A 13,896-nucleotide genomic window follows, 5' to 3' on the forward strand; every position below is an offset into this window, starting at 1 on the left:
GTCTTGGGGAGGGGGGAAGGGAAGTGAGGGAGGGAGAAAAAATTGAAACTAGAAATCTTATAAAAACAAATGTTGGGGGCAGTTAGGTGGCACAATGGATAGAGTACCAGCCCTGGATTCAGAAGTACTTGAGTTCAAATCCGACCTCAAACACTTAACACTTACTAGCTGTGTGACCCTGGGCAAGTCACTTAACCCCAATTGCCTCACTAAAACAAAACAAAACAAAACAAAACAAAAAAAACCCAAATGTTGCAAACTATCTCTACATGTAACTGGAAAATAATAAAATACTTTTATGGAAAAAAAAAGAGATCACTGTGAGAGGGTCATGGGTGAGAGGGTACTGAGAAGGAACATAAGCACTCAAAGGATCAACCAGGCAGTTTATTGCTCACAGACTTATCTAAGTATGTGTGGCTTCCTGCCCCTTCAGACTCAATGGGACAAACCAGTGGGCTCAGGTACACAGTGGGCTGTGTACCTCAATCTAGAGTCCAGCTCTCCTGGGTTTCTGCCCTTGTTGTTGCTGGGCAGATTCACAGGGACTAAGTGGGAAGGGGTTATTAGAAGCAGTCAACCAACAGGTGATCTTGACTGTGATCCCCTCCTTATCAACTACAAGGACACTGTGATTAGAGAAATTTGCTAATTTTATACACCTAGATTAGATGAAGTTTGCTAAACTGACAGTTTGTTAACCTTGCATTCCTAAACCCTAAATGTAGCCAACCAATCTAGTTGTTTGGTAGACAGGAATTTTCCAGGATATAGGCAGGTCAATGAATGGTAAAATGTGGAGTCACTTCTATCAGATCAGTCTACACAACAGGTCAATACTCACAATCAATGGTAACTTTGGAGAGAGCAGTTTCAGTTGAGTGACAATGTTAAAATCCAGGCTACAAAGAATTGAGGAATGAGAAGAGAGGAGGTGAAGGCAGCAAGTGTAGGCAACTTTTTCATGGGATTTGGCTGAGAAAGGAAGGAGAGACAATAGCTTGAGGGCATGATAGGGAAGGTTTTTGAAGAAATGGAAAAACTTGGGCATATTTGCAAATAGTAGGAAAGGAACCAATTGATGGGGAAAGGGTTAACATTTGAGAAAGAGCGAGATTGATTCTGAAGACAATCGGAAGGGATGGGAATAAGTACACATGGAATTGGCTTTGGCAAAAGAGAATGGTCACCTGGAGAAATAATAGCTATCATTTAATTTAGGGGTTTGTGGTTTTCAAAGTGCTTTCCATACATTATTTCATTTGATCTTCACAACAACCCTAGGAAGTCGGTGTTTTATATCCATTTTCAAGAAACTGGAACTTATAAAGGTAAGCGACTTGCCTAGTGGTCACATAGCTAATAAAGTAACAGGGGTAGGATTTGAACCTAGGTCTTCCTGACTCCAAGTCCAATGCACTGTCTACTGTGCAACCTACACGCCTAGAAAAATATATCCTCCCAATACCCCAGGAATACCCTAGAAGCCCTAACGGGCAGATGTAGCCTAACTTAGGGATCTGATTTATGGGTATCCTCAGAACTTTTAAAGGCTACATATACTTTTTGTTGTTATTTCTAAAGGCATATGAACAGAGACTCATGGTTTCATATATCTTTTTTCTGTTCTTTTTTTTTGTATAGAAATGTTCATGTTGGTCACTGTTTATCAAGTTCATAATAAATAAAATTATTTTTAAAAATATATATAACATTGAAAAGTGAGCAATGGGGCATGGAATGAGAGAAGTAGGACTAGAAAGAAAAGATAATGTGAAGACAGAAGCCCTAAGATTTGGCAACGGATTTGACATGGAAAGTGAAAAGGAGGAAAGAGTCAAATAAATGGATGAGATTATAAGTTTACTATTAGATATACTCAATTTGAAGTTCAGGTTTAACCACCATTATTAGGCCCATTTAAGAAAAGGTATTGGGGCACAGTAGAGAAAGTTAGCAACACACACTGGAGAGGAATTAAGACATGGTTGGTCTGGACCTCCAAATTAAAATGGAGCCTCTGGCAAGAATCAATCGGAAGAAGGAAGGGCACAGGGGCTCATGGTACTTCCAATGTGAGAAGTAGTCCAGGACAGACTGAGCTTCCAGGGTGAAAAGGTTTTTATGGAACAGTAGACAAAGTCCTATGGGAATCAATCAGCAGTGCAGCCTGCTAATTCATGTTTTACCTACACTGTCAAAGCTCAACATCCAACTTAATTCCATCTTAACCACTGCAACTGTGAGTGAGATTTTCCACACCCCTTAGTTATAAGAGATTTAATTATAGTAATAATTAGTATATCAACAAAAAACTGCGATTTACTATAATTAGATATTTTATTTTATTAGTAGATTAAGTCAATATTAGGTAAAAAAGATACCAGGAGAGCTAATTCCAATCCCCTATGCAATGCTATTCAGATTCTGAACAGCAATGCTATGCTATTCTGATTAGCAATGCTGTTCTGATTAGCCAAGGTCAGATGATCAAGTCTTGCTAGAAACCATCTCTAGCCATCATCTGTAGCTTCTAGCCATCATCCTTTGCATCACAGTATTGTTTCGCAATTATTGTTTTTGCTGATTGAGATATTCCTCACTAATAGCAAGCAAGTGGTTTTGGCTGTACAATCTACAGTCCTCCATGTATATGGACTGCAAATTGAGAGAAAGTCTGGATGATCAACCGTGGTGCATTGTAATTTGGAAGGAGTTCGTCTAAAATTAGTATGGTATATAAGCATTTAAGCCCTGCAGGAGTATAAAACCCTGTTGAACCCCAAGCTTGAGGTCTTTCAGGTCCTACCCCTGACTAACTGGCTTTATTGTGATACTGGTACCCTCTCTCAATAAACCTATTTTCCACAGCTTAGAGACTTTGCTGTTTCTTTCCTTCATCGGACTTAGAAATTTTCTTGACACAACTCAGTCCACACTATAACAAAGCATACCCAAGTAGCCAAGTCTTGACAATTTTGCCTTTGAAACATCTCTGTTAGACATCCCCTTCTCTCTTCTGACACTACCACCACTGTGGTGCAGGGCCCTCATCACCTCATGCCTAGACTATGGCAACAGCCTGCTGTTTGGTTTCTCTACTTTAAGTCTCTGCCCACTCTAGCCTATCCTCCACTGAGTTGTCAAATTGATCTTCCTAAAGTATAAATTCAGGCTATTCATTGGAAAGTCAAATACTGAAGCTGAAGCTTAAAATCTTGGGTCACATAATGAGAAGACAGGACTCATTAGAAAAGACCCTGATGTTGGGAAAGATTGAAGGCAAAAGGAAAAGGGGATGGCAGAAGATAAGATAGATAGTATCACAAAAACAACAAATACGAACTTGTACAATAGTGGAGGATAGAAGGACCTGGTGTGCCATGGTCCACAAGGTCATGAAAAGTTGTACAGGACTGAATGACTTAACAACTAAAAATAAACCTGACATAGGTGGGGTTTTGAGAGAACAGTGAAGGTAGATGGGAAAGTGGAGAAGGAATAGTTGACTGTCCCTCTCATCCAGAGAGCATAAGGTACAGGGACTTTAAACTTTTGGGTTGAGGGAAACTCAACCCCCACAATCTTTCTTTATCTCTCCAGTGTTGCAACTCCTCCATCTTTTATTCTACAATTCTTAGATTCCTCTTTTATGGGGCTTATTTGCATAGTATTAGTTATTTTCATTCCTATTTAAGTTTATTTTCACAGTATAATTTTTTCTTCCTACTGCAACTCATCCCTATGACTCTTATCAATGGAATACTATTTACTAACGGAGATATGATACACATATTTAAGTTGTTTATATAATTTCACTCATCTCACCTATTAGATCGAGAGCTTTCTAAGGTTAAGGTTTCTGTACCTACTATGTATAGGGAGGTAATAGAAAAGTTAAAATAGTTTGTAACTAAATATAACACAAAAGAGACTGAAAGTCAAGAGAAGAGGCATAAAGTGCTATGAGCTTTCCAGCCTCTGGCTAGGAGGATCAGGAGAGAAATTGTCAAGAGGGCAGAAATATATCTTGAAGGATAAACAGGATTTCAACAAGCAAAAATGGTTGAAATCCAGCAGAAATGTGGAGGGTAGGAAATTTCAGGCATGGCATGAATGGAGACAATGATGTCAGAAAGTGCTAGTTGTAGTTAGAAAACAATGAGTAGTCTGGATTAGTTGTACTATAGGATTATTTGAAAGGAAATGTAGATTAGTATCAAACTATTAAAGGCCTTCAATGGCAACTTAAAGAGTTTTTACTTTATTCTATGAAAAGTGAGAAGTTGGGGCAGCTAGGTGGCACAGTGGATAAAAGCACCAGCCCTGGATTCAGGAGGACCTGAGTTCAAATCCAGCCTCAGACACTTTGCACATACTAGCTGTGTGACCCTGGGCAAGTCACTTAACCCTCACTGCCCCTACAAAAAAACAAAAAGAAAAGTGAGAAGTCATTAAAGCGCCTTTTTTTTTTTTTTGCGGGGCAATGGGGGTTAAGTGACTTGCCCAGGGTCACACAGCTAGTAAGTGTCAAGTGTCTGAGGCTGGATTTGAACGCAGGTACTCCTGAATCCAGGGCTGGTGCTTTATCCATTGCGCCACCTAGCTGCCCCAATCATTGAAGCTTTTTGATAAGAGGAGTGATGTGTTCAGAATTGTGCATTAGAAAAATTAATTTTATAGCAATACATTGTAAGGGGGAGCCTGTAGATAGGGTAACCTGATGGCATTACAATGTTCTAGGTGAGATATAAGGCCCTTAATTAAGATAGTGGCATTGATGATGCAAAAAAGAGATGTGTAAGATATATTAAAAAAGTTGAGACAAGACTTGGCAACTAAATGGATGTGGAGAGTTGGCTAAGGGCAGAAGTAAAAAAATGACTGAAGCAGAGGTGATCAAAAGTATGGTAGGGGGCAGCTAGGTGGCGCAGTGGATAAAGCACCGGCCCTGAATTCAGGAGGACCTGAGTTCAAATTCAGCTTCAAATGCTTGACACATAACCCCCATTGCCCCGTAAATTAAAAAAAAAATTATGGTGGTAACAACAGGGAGATCAAAAGGAACAGTGGATATTTTTTGGAAGGGTTTTAGGAGTGTGATAAGTTCAATTTTTTAATTTATTTTTTTAATAAGTTCAATTTTAAACACACTGAGTTTGAGGTGCCAAAAGGTATATCCCTAGATGACTAATTCTGAAGCTAAAAATATGGGACTAGAACCCAAATGAAAGGTTATGACTAGAAATATAAATTTGAGAGTCATCTTTATTAAAGGGAAAGTTGAAGTTGTAGTACTGAATGAGATCACAAAAGAAAGAGAAAAGAAATACAGTCTTCATATGTACTTCAAGTATCTCCTGCTTTCTGATAGACTCTTATTTTTTCAATTGCTTGCCTAAAGGTATACTGTACTATAATAGTAAACTTTACACCTATGGGCAATTAATATACTGGAAGGAGCAATAACAGCACCATAGAATCTTGATGTTAGAAGGAAACTGTTATTTTATTCAAGCTATATATTTTTTTGTTTTTTGTTTTGTTTTTGATTTTGTTTATTTTGTGGGGTAATGGGGGTTAAGTGACTTGCCCAAGGTCACACAGCTAGTAAGTGTCAAGTGTCTGAGGCCAGATTTGAACTTGGGTACTCCTGAATCCAGGGTCGGTACTTTATCCACTGCACCATCTAGCTGCCCCCTTATATCTTTTTTTTTTGCGGGGCAATGGGGGTTAAGTGACTTGCCCAGGGTCACACAGCTAGTAAGTATTAAGTGTCTGAGGCTGGATTTGAACTCAGGTACTCCTGAATCCAGGGCCAGCGCTTTAACCACTGCACCATCTAGCTGCCCCCTATATCTTTTTTTAAAAGGATGAGAAACATGTATTTCTGATTCAAATTTATCACAAAGTAATAGGAAGCAAAATTTTAAAATAACTGTATTAATGATATGATAAAATATAGTTACTGTCATTTAAAATATTTTAGCAGCACTCAAGCTGTATCTTTTTTTTTTTAAGTAATTATTTTATTTTATTTTTTTTGTGGGGCAATGAGGGTTAAGTGACTTGCCCAGGGTCACAAAGCTAGTGTCAAGTATCTGAAGCCAGATTTGAAATCAGGTACTCCTGAATCCAGGGCCGGTGCTTTATCCATTGTGCCACCTAGCTGCCCCTTCAAGCTGTATCTTTTTTTTTTTTTTTTGGTGAGGCAATTGGGGTTAAGTGACTTGCCCAGGGTCACACAGCTAGTAAGTGTTAAGTGTCTGAGGCCAGATTTGAACTCAGGTCCTCCTGACTCCAGGGCCAGTGCTCTATCCACTGCGCCACCTAGCTGCCCCAAGCTGTATCTTAACAAGAATTACCCCTAAATGATACTTGTGGCAAAACAGATTCTGCTTAAAAACCACCAACAATGGGGCATTAACTATCTCTCCAGTTACTAAACTCACAATTTTGCTTAACACTGGAAATAACTACTTCAGATGTTTTGGAAACCACAAGCATAGGCAATTATTAAGTTTCTACTATGCTCTGGCTAGTCCCCTTTATATAGGAAGTTGTGTGGTAAAGAGTTTCTACCTACTTCCTCTTCTAGGTCTGAACCAACCTTAATCTAATCAATACTCCAGTATGATTTGAATAATGATGGTAAATATGCTAAGCCAATCAAAAACATTAAGTAAATTTATTATTAATAACAGTTCTTGAAGAAAGATAAAATGAAGGACTTCATTATGAATTGGGAAGCCTGGTTTCTAATCTGAACTCTATCATTAATTAGTTATACTGGCCACTTCATCTTTCTGTGGCTTTGTTTCCTTATCAGTGATGTATGAAGTTGGAACTAGATTATTTCTAAGCTATTCTTTCTTTCTGCTCTAAAAGAGTTATTATTATACTTTGGAATTTATTCAGTTTTCTGAGTAAACAATCTATTCAACTTAAAAATGCTGACTCTTCCTATCTATTATCTTAATTTAATACCCAAAATAAATCATTGTAAAAATATTTCAGGTATGGTCTCATCAATTTGAACTTAAGTGCCCAAGGGTACATATTAGTTACTATATAACATGAATTATTTATCTGTCCTTTCAAATTCACACTCTAAAATGGACAACTTGCATGGATAAACATAAACATCTGGTAGGCCACCAAACAAATATGCTGACATAACAGCTATAGAAAGCACTAATAAAAGAATAAACCATTATGCAAATTTGTTGTGTACAAGGTTTTTAGTTATTCAATTGGGTTCCCAGAAAAGTTAGCTATCTGAAAAACCTGGTCTACTTCATCATAATTGCAAAATAGATTCTTATCTTCTAAAATAAGGAGAAAAGAAAGATTTGTGAATTAACGAGGTATTATTTAGATATAAATGCTATCAACTGTCAACCACTATGATTCCACAATATTCATATTTCTTAAAGCTATTTCATAACAAAAGAAATTAGCCTTTAGAGAAAAGACTACTTATGAGGACCAAGGAACTTACATATTCATGGCTGTGTTCAGTAATACATTCCCAGTGGGATGGTCTCCAAAAAATGTCTACAATTAAAAACAGAACAGGAAAAAATTGAATGGCTTACTCTCTTGTTGGTGAATTAGCTGAGGATTCCTTTTCCGAGGCATGAGAGCTTATAGTTTGCAAAATACAATTATTTTTTTCAGCAGATAGGGTATCTTTCTCTTCCTCAGCATGGATTAGTTTTAAGGCCTCTATTCCATCTACTTCGTCAACTCTGTTACCCAGATTTGGGTGTAGTTCTGTAGTATTGATAATTGGATCATCTTCACTCACAGAAACAGTAAGGCCACTGTTACTGCTTAAACTTTCCTCTTCATGCTCCTGCATATGTTTGGTGGGTCTCTGATTTTTCAGGTCTTGGTGATGATCTATAAGAGACAATGAATGAGGAGGCTGTTTTTCACCAACATCAAGGGAGTTAAGATCTTCCACCTCATACAGAGCAGTTAATTATAAGTAATAAGAAAAATTTATCCCAGCATTTTAAATTTCATTTCTGCATACAGTACATATGAGTGTATATATGTATTTTAGAATATCATAGGTAAAATGGGGCAACTTTAAAATTGGGCAATGAATATTTTCACTTAAATGTACACATTAAAAATCAATAGAACTAAATTGGTATAATAACAATAGCTGAAATGTATGTAAGCTTGCAAAGTGCTTTACAAACATGATTGTCTTTGACCTCTTGAGTCCAGTGGGCAACTTTGAAGACAAGGAAACTAAAGGTAGAGGAAGTTAAGTGACTTGCCCAAGGTCACACAGCTAATTGATGGACACAGATCTAAACTCAGATCTATCTGAGTCCAAGACCAGCACAATATCAATTACAGCAAATTGTCTACTTCTGGCCTCTTTCCTTGATGACAGAAATACAATTATAAAGCTTACTCTGGTCTTCACTATACCCAGTCTAGTGCAAAAAAGAAGACATGTAAATTCTAACCTGAGTATGTTTCCAAAGCACGGTGATTTTCTTCTAAATGTGCATTTTGAGAGGGACAAAATTCAGGGACAGGTACCAATGGAACTGGCTGCTTCTTTCTTTCTTTCTTTTTTTTAATATGTTCCTGTGACACTATTCCTTCTTCTGATCCCTCTGATCTGTAAGAACTGTCACCCTTTAAATCAGTGGTTCTGTTCTCTGGACTTAATCTTTCCTGTAACAGAGAATTGAGTTTTGCAGACTTTTTGCTTTCGGGTAAATGATTCTTGCCATTATTTGTGTTGCTTACTATCTCTAAGCAATGAGTTTGTTCAACCTCAGACAATACTGTGGATGTGACTGGCATTTTCTCACCAATCTGGAGAGATGTCTTTCCTTCTATTTTGTCAGACTTATTTAAGCACTGTGTATCACTATTCATTTGTACTCCACAGCTGTCTGTCACATTACTTCTCTCTGCTGTCTGTTGGCATGAATGTGGGTCAGAAATTGAAAAGCTCTTTGTGGGCTGGGAAGATTTCCACTGTGTACTGAAATCTCCAGTGCTTGAGATGGCTGACATTTGGCGGCCCATAAAGATTGTTGCTGGATGATACAATCCTCTTGACATGGCTGTCCCTGTATTAACTCCTGCCGGCTTCACAACTTGCATCACCTAAAAAGAAGTTTAAAGTTAAACGCATCTTGTATAAAATGACTGAGTTCTTTTCAGAAAGCAATATTTTAAGTTATATTATAGGAATATTTAAATTAGTACATGTCACATTAAAAAACATGCTGCTTCACAAACAAACAAAAAACAAACCAAAAAACAACCATACAGGAAAAGGAAAATATTCTATAAAATTTCACTGTAAAGAAGTCAGTTGCATAAAATAGAAGTATTGGTTAAAAACCATGAAATTTACATTTTCTAAAGAAGATTAAAATAGTGACCCAAAATGGTGTTTAAAGTACATATATTTTTTATTATGTGTAACATAGGGTGTCTGCTAAGTCTTAATGCAGTTTTAGGATGTAATAGTTTAAGTAACAGCTATTATTATCAATTACATAATAACAATAATAATTGCTATTAGAAAAGCTTAAAACTGTACTAAGACCTTCAGAACACCTTGTATTATAAAATTTAATAAGCATTTTTGGAGAACCTGTTTAAAACTATAGGTCTATAGTTCATAACAATTATGACTCCTATTTATGAATTTATTTTATTTCATTATTTATTTGTTTTTTTTTTGTGGGGGCAATGAGGATTAAGTGACTCACCCAGGGTCACACAGCTAGTAAGTGTCAAGTGTCTGAGGCCGGATTTGAACTCAGGTCCTCCTGAATCCAGGGCTGGTGCTTTATCCACTGTGCCACCTAGCTGCCCATGACTCCTATTTAAATTGCAAATACTAACACCTTTTGCCTGAGCATTTTAAAGTAATTTACAAATCAACTAATTCACAAATAATTCCAATGAAATATTTTTTCCTTTTTAAAAAAGTTGAATTATTTGATCGGGGTCATATAGTAAGTTATTCATATTTTATAGATGGAGGAATTGAATACAAAGTCACACACATGAATCAGCAATACTAATAAAATTAGAACTCTGTTTATGCCAGGCTCTTTCTTTCTAAAATTCATCCTCATAGTTAAAACTAAAATAAACAATTCTAAATATGAATCAAAACAAAATAATCCAATGTAAAAAAATACAAGTTAATAAAAAGGTACAAAAATTAAGAGACAAAAATGATACTAAGGAAACTCCTTCTATTAATAAATTAAGACCGTATCTAATCATTATTGAGGGATCTAAACAAGAGCATACTGCTTCAAATTATGAAGCCATGTTAGTCAATCTATTAAATATACTTTTCATACAAAATGGTTCCAAAGGGCATAGTACTGAGGAGAACTGGGACAGGCTGAGAAAGACAAAAGTCTTAGTTATTCATTCAACGTTGAGCAGACCAAGATAGAAACTAATTATCAAACTTTTCATAGAATTACAACACATGGATCTGAAAGAAAGTATAGTGATCTACTCAACTAACCTTCCTCCTCCTCCCACCCCAAGCCAAAAGAGTTCAAAAGAAATTAAGCAATTTGTACAACGTAAAAATAGCACTAAAAAGGACACGTGAGACCTGAAACCAGATCTTCTGGCTCCAAATTCAGTTTAACTTTCATTATATCTGTTGATTAAGGGATACATATACTGTTCCACTTACAATTAGAATCAAACCAACTCATTCTTCATAAGTCACTGGTTTCTTATAGCAATACTTTAGCAGCTATTTGCATTTATTGGTGATGCAACAGGATTTACATGACTTTGCACAGCATCAGGCTACAAATGAAAATGAGGATTTTGGTGTGGTTTTGATCACATCAGAGCCATGTAGTAGGAAATTCCTCCTAAGCTCCCACATGCTTTGTTTCTCCCTAGACCTTTCCAAAGAAGGACATTGAAGGGTAGCAGGCATATCCCACTTAGTAAGACAATACTTAGTATGACAATACTTAAAATTAAAATAATCATTCTCAGTCATAACCTGTCATATAGAGTTTGGATTCATACTTATGACTAGAGGGAAGATCAAATTTTTGGTTTCCGATGGTACTTAAATTTCTTTTGTTTAATTTCAAAAAAAGCTACAAACTACAAATGAATATTCTACATCAAAAGTTCTATGGTTATTTTTAAATCTTCCTTTCAAAAAAATTTTAGTATTTTTAAACACATGTTAAAACACGTTTAAAAATGACTACAGAACAGCTCTTAACTTTTTTTTTTTTTTTAGTGAGGCAACTGGGGTTAAGTGACTTGCCCAGGGTCACACAGCTAGTAAGTGTTAAGTGTCTGAGGCTGGATTTGAACTCAGGTACTCCTGACTTCAGGGCCGGTGCTCTATCTACTGCGCCACCTAGCTGCCCCAGTTCTTAACTTTTATCTCATGGATCCCTTTGGCAGTATGGTGAAACCTATGGAATTCATTTCAGAATAATTCTTAAAGGCATAAAATACATAGGATTACAAAGGAAATCAACTGTATAGAAAAATGGTTATCAAAATATTTGAAAATATAAGTTCATGGCCCCCAGGTTATAAGAATCTCTGCTCTAAAATAATTTTTAATTTTATATTTCGGTCTGAAACAACATAACACTAGTAACATTTATAAAGCCCTTTAAGGCTTACATAGAGCTTTATATATTTTACTTTTAATCTTCACAAAAAACCTTGAGAGGTAGAAACTCTCCAAAATCCAAATGCTTCTAAAATAGCACTGAAATGAGCATTTCCTCCAATAAGACAGATTACAATCCATTTATATCTGACCATTTTGTGAGTCTCATGTCCATAATTTCCCCACAGAAGGTCCACCCAACCTACTTAAGGTTTTTCTCATGCTCTCTAAATATCAAACATATAACAATGAATCAAGGTGGGTCTATCACTTATTCCTCATGCTTGCCACATTGCCACCCCATTTGTCTTCTTTCAATTATACTCTTTTTGATGGAAATATCTTATACTACACTACTTCTATGCAAGTTTCTGTTTGCAATATGTTGTAGCCTGCTCATGGCCTCTACAATCCACTCCATTTTCCCTTGGATAGTTTTCCTTTCAATCTTTGAAAATTAAAATATTCTAATCACCCATAATCAGACAGTATTACCTGAGGAATATTACTGAAAAAGGCAAGCCCTCCTTTCAGAGAGAAATGGGTTAATTTGCCACCAGCTTCTCTACTTGGTTTCAACTACATCATTATCTTCATCATGCTCCACTAAGTATAAACTAAGCACAAAGAAATTTATCTCTATGTAGATTGTTTCAGCTTTACTGCCTCATCAGTCCCCTTCTTTGGTGGCTTCTGCTTTTATGATTGGATGACTAGAGGGTGGAGCAGAAAACCCTCCTCCCATAGTCTCCCTTCATAGAGGGTTCAAAATCCCAGACACCTCTTCATTTGCCACTTGCTGCTCTGTTTGCTTTCAACTCTACCATCTCTTTATTAGGTCCCCTCACTAGGTACTCTCTGGCATTCCCCCTTCCCTTTTCAGCTTCCTTTTGCACATACTCCACCAGCCCGCCATTCCTTTTGATTGTAAACTCCTTAAAAGCAGCAACTTTGTTTTTCTTATTTGTATCCCCAGTGCTTAGCATAATGCTGTAGGGACCAATTTTTAATTGGGGAGTGCTAGCTAAGCGGCTTGCCGCAATATTGGGGCAAGGAAGGAAACTGGCAGCCTCCCTCAAAACAGAACAAGATTTATTTTAACAAGAACGAACTTAAAAAAAAAAAACACAAAGAGGATCAGTAGGATCAAGGGAAATGAAATAAAAATGGGGAAAGGAAAATTATAATACCTGAAAAATACCACCGCCCAGGAATCAGCTGAAAATACACAGCAGAACGCCTGTCACTTTCCAGCTTCCACCTAGAATGCCCAATTCTCCTCCCCCAAACCTAGAAAAACACCCCACACGGTCCCAGCCAATGGGATGGCCACTCTGACAGTCACATGACTGCCCTCACTAGGCTTCCAATCATTATAATTTTGCCAGGCCCATGTAGGCATCGGCGGAGTGGTGATGATGTGAGGTGCCAGAGCCCTGGCAATAGCTACAACCAGTGGGTGGGGCACCATGCATTTTGTGGAGCCCCAGGCCAGTGCTCGCTGAGGCATAAAAACCTCAAATAAATTCTTTACAATGCTTAATATATAGTAACTGCTTAATAAATGTTTATTGTTATCATCAAAATTGGAGGAATTGTGCAAACTATGTGAAAGAAAACAATAATAATGAGACTATATGCCATAACTTCTGAGATGTAGCTAAAGCAATTGAGGAAGGCCAACAAAATTTTAACTTGTGCAATGCTTATAATATTTTCTCTGGTTCTCTGTTCCTTATTATCTAAGGATATGGTTTCGCTTCTTAGGTTCTTGTAACTGCAAATGCTATCATTTATCACCTTGAGAAATGAAGATGTATTAATATTGCTTGCTATTGAAAATAAGTATATATACACAAATAACTAAATTGATAAATAAAGCCTTTATTCCTTTGTTAGGAGCTTGTGTATGAGAAATTTATTCCCCTTTGGAATCTGTGAAAGCATTTCTTATGCAGAATCCCAGATGGACTTCGCAAAATAATTCAAGGCCATTCTCTGGGCATTTGCCAAAAATTGGCAAGTATTCTATAAGTGTTAATTGACTCTCACCTTTTGCTTTCATCTCTATAACCAGTCATGAAGGCTTCCCCTCTTTTCCCAACAATAAGCCTAAAGATAAAGTGTCCATCTGGGTCCAGTAGGCTTCATAGCACCTGGCATTATTTACGTGTTGTTGTTGAGTTATTTCAGTTGTGTTTGACCCTCTGTGACCCCATTTG

The 13,896-nt window shown here is 36.9% G+C and overlaps 1 protein-coding gene across 6 annotated transcripts in view; it reads right to left on the reverse strand.

The window, feature by feature from the left end:
• Nucleotides 1–13,896, reverse strand: part of KIZ (kizuna centrosomal protein) — a 234,001-nt gene that overhangs the window by 132,486 nt on the left and 87,619 nt on the right. For all 6 annotated transcript variants that reach the window (XM_043989452.1, XM_043989450.1, XM_043989451.1 and 3 more), the window contains 2 exons: nt 8,490–9,144; nt 7,599–7,905 (listed from right to left, as the gene is read on the reverse strand). In XM_043989452.1, coding sequence (XP_043845387.1) covers nt 7,599–7,905; nt 8,490–9,144 — 962 coding nt within the window. The remainder of the gene's footprint in view (nt 1–7,598; nt 7,906–8,489; nt 9,145–13,896) is intronic.

The sequence above is a fragment of the Dromiciops gliroides genome, chromosome 2 (genome assembly GCF_019393635.1).
Source record: "Dromiciops gliroides isolate mDroGli1 chromosome 2, mDroGli1.pri, whole genome shotgun sequence".
NCBI lineage: Eukaryota > Metazoa > Chordata > Mammalia > Microbiotheria > Microbiotheriidae > Dromiciops > Dromiciops gliroides.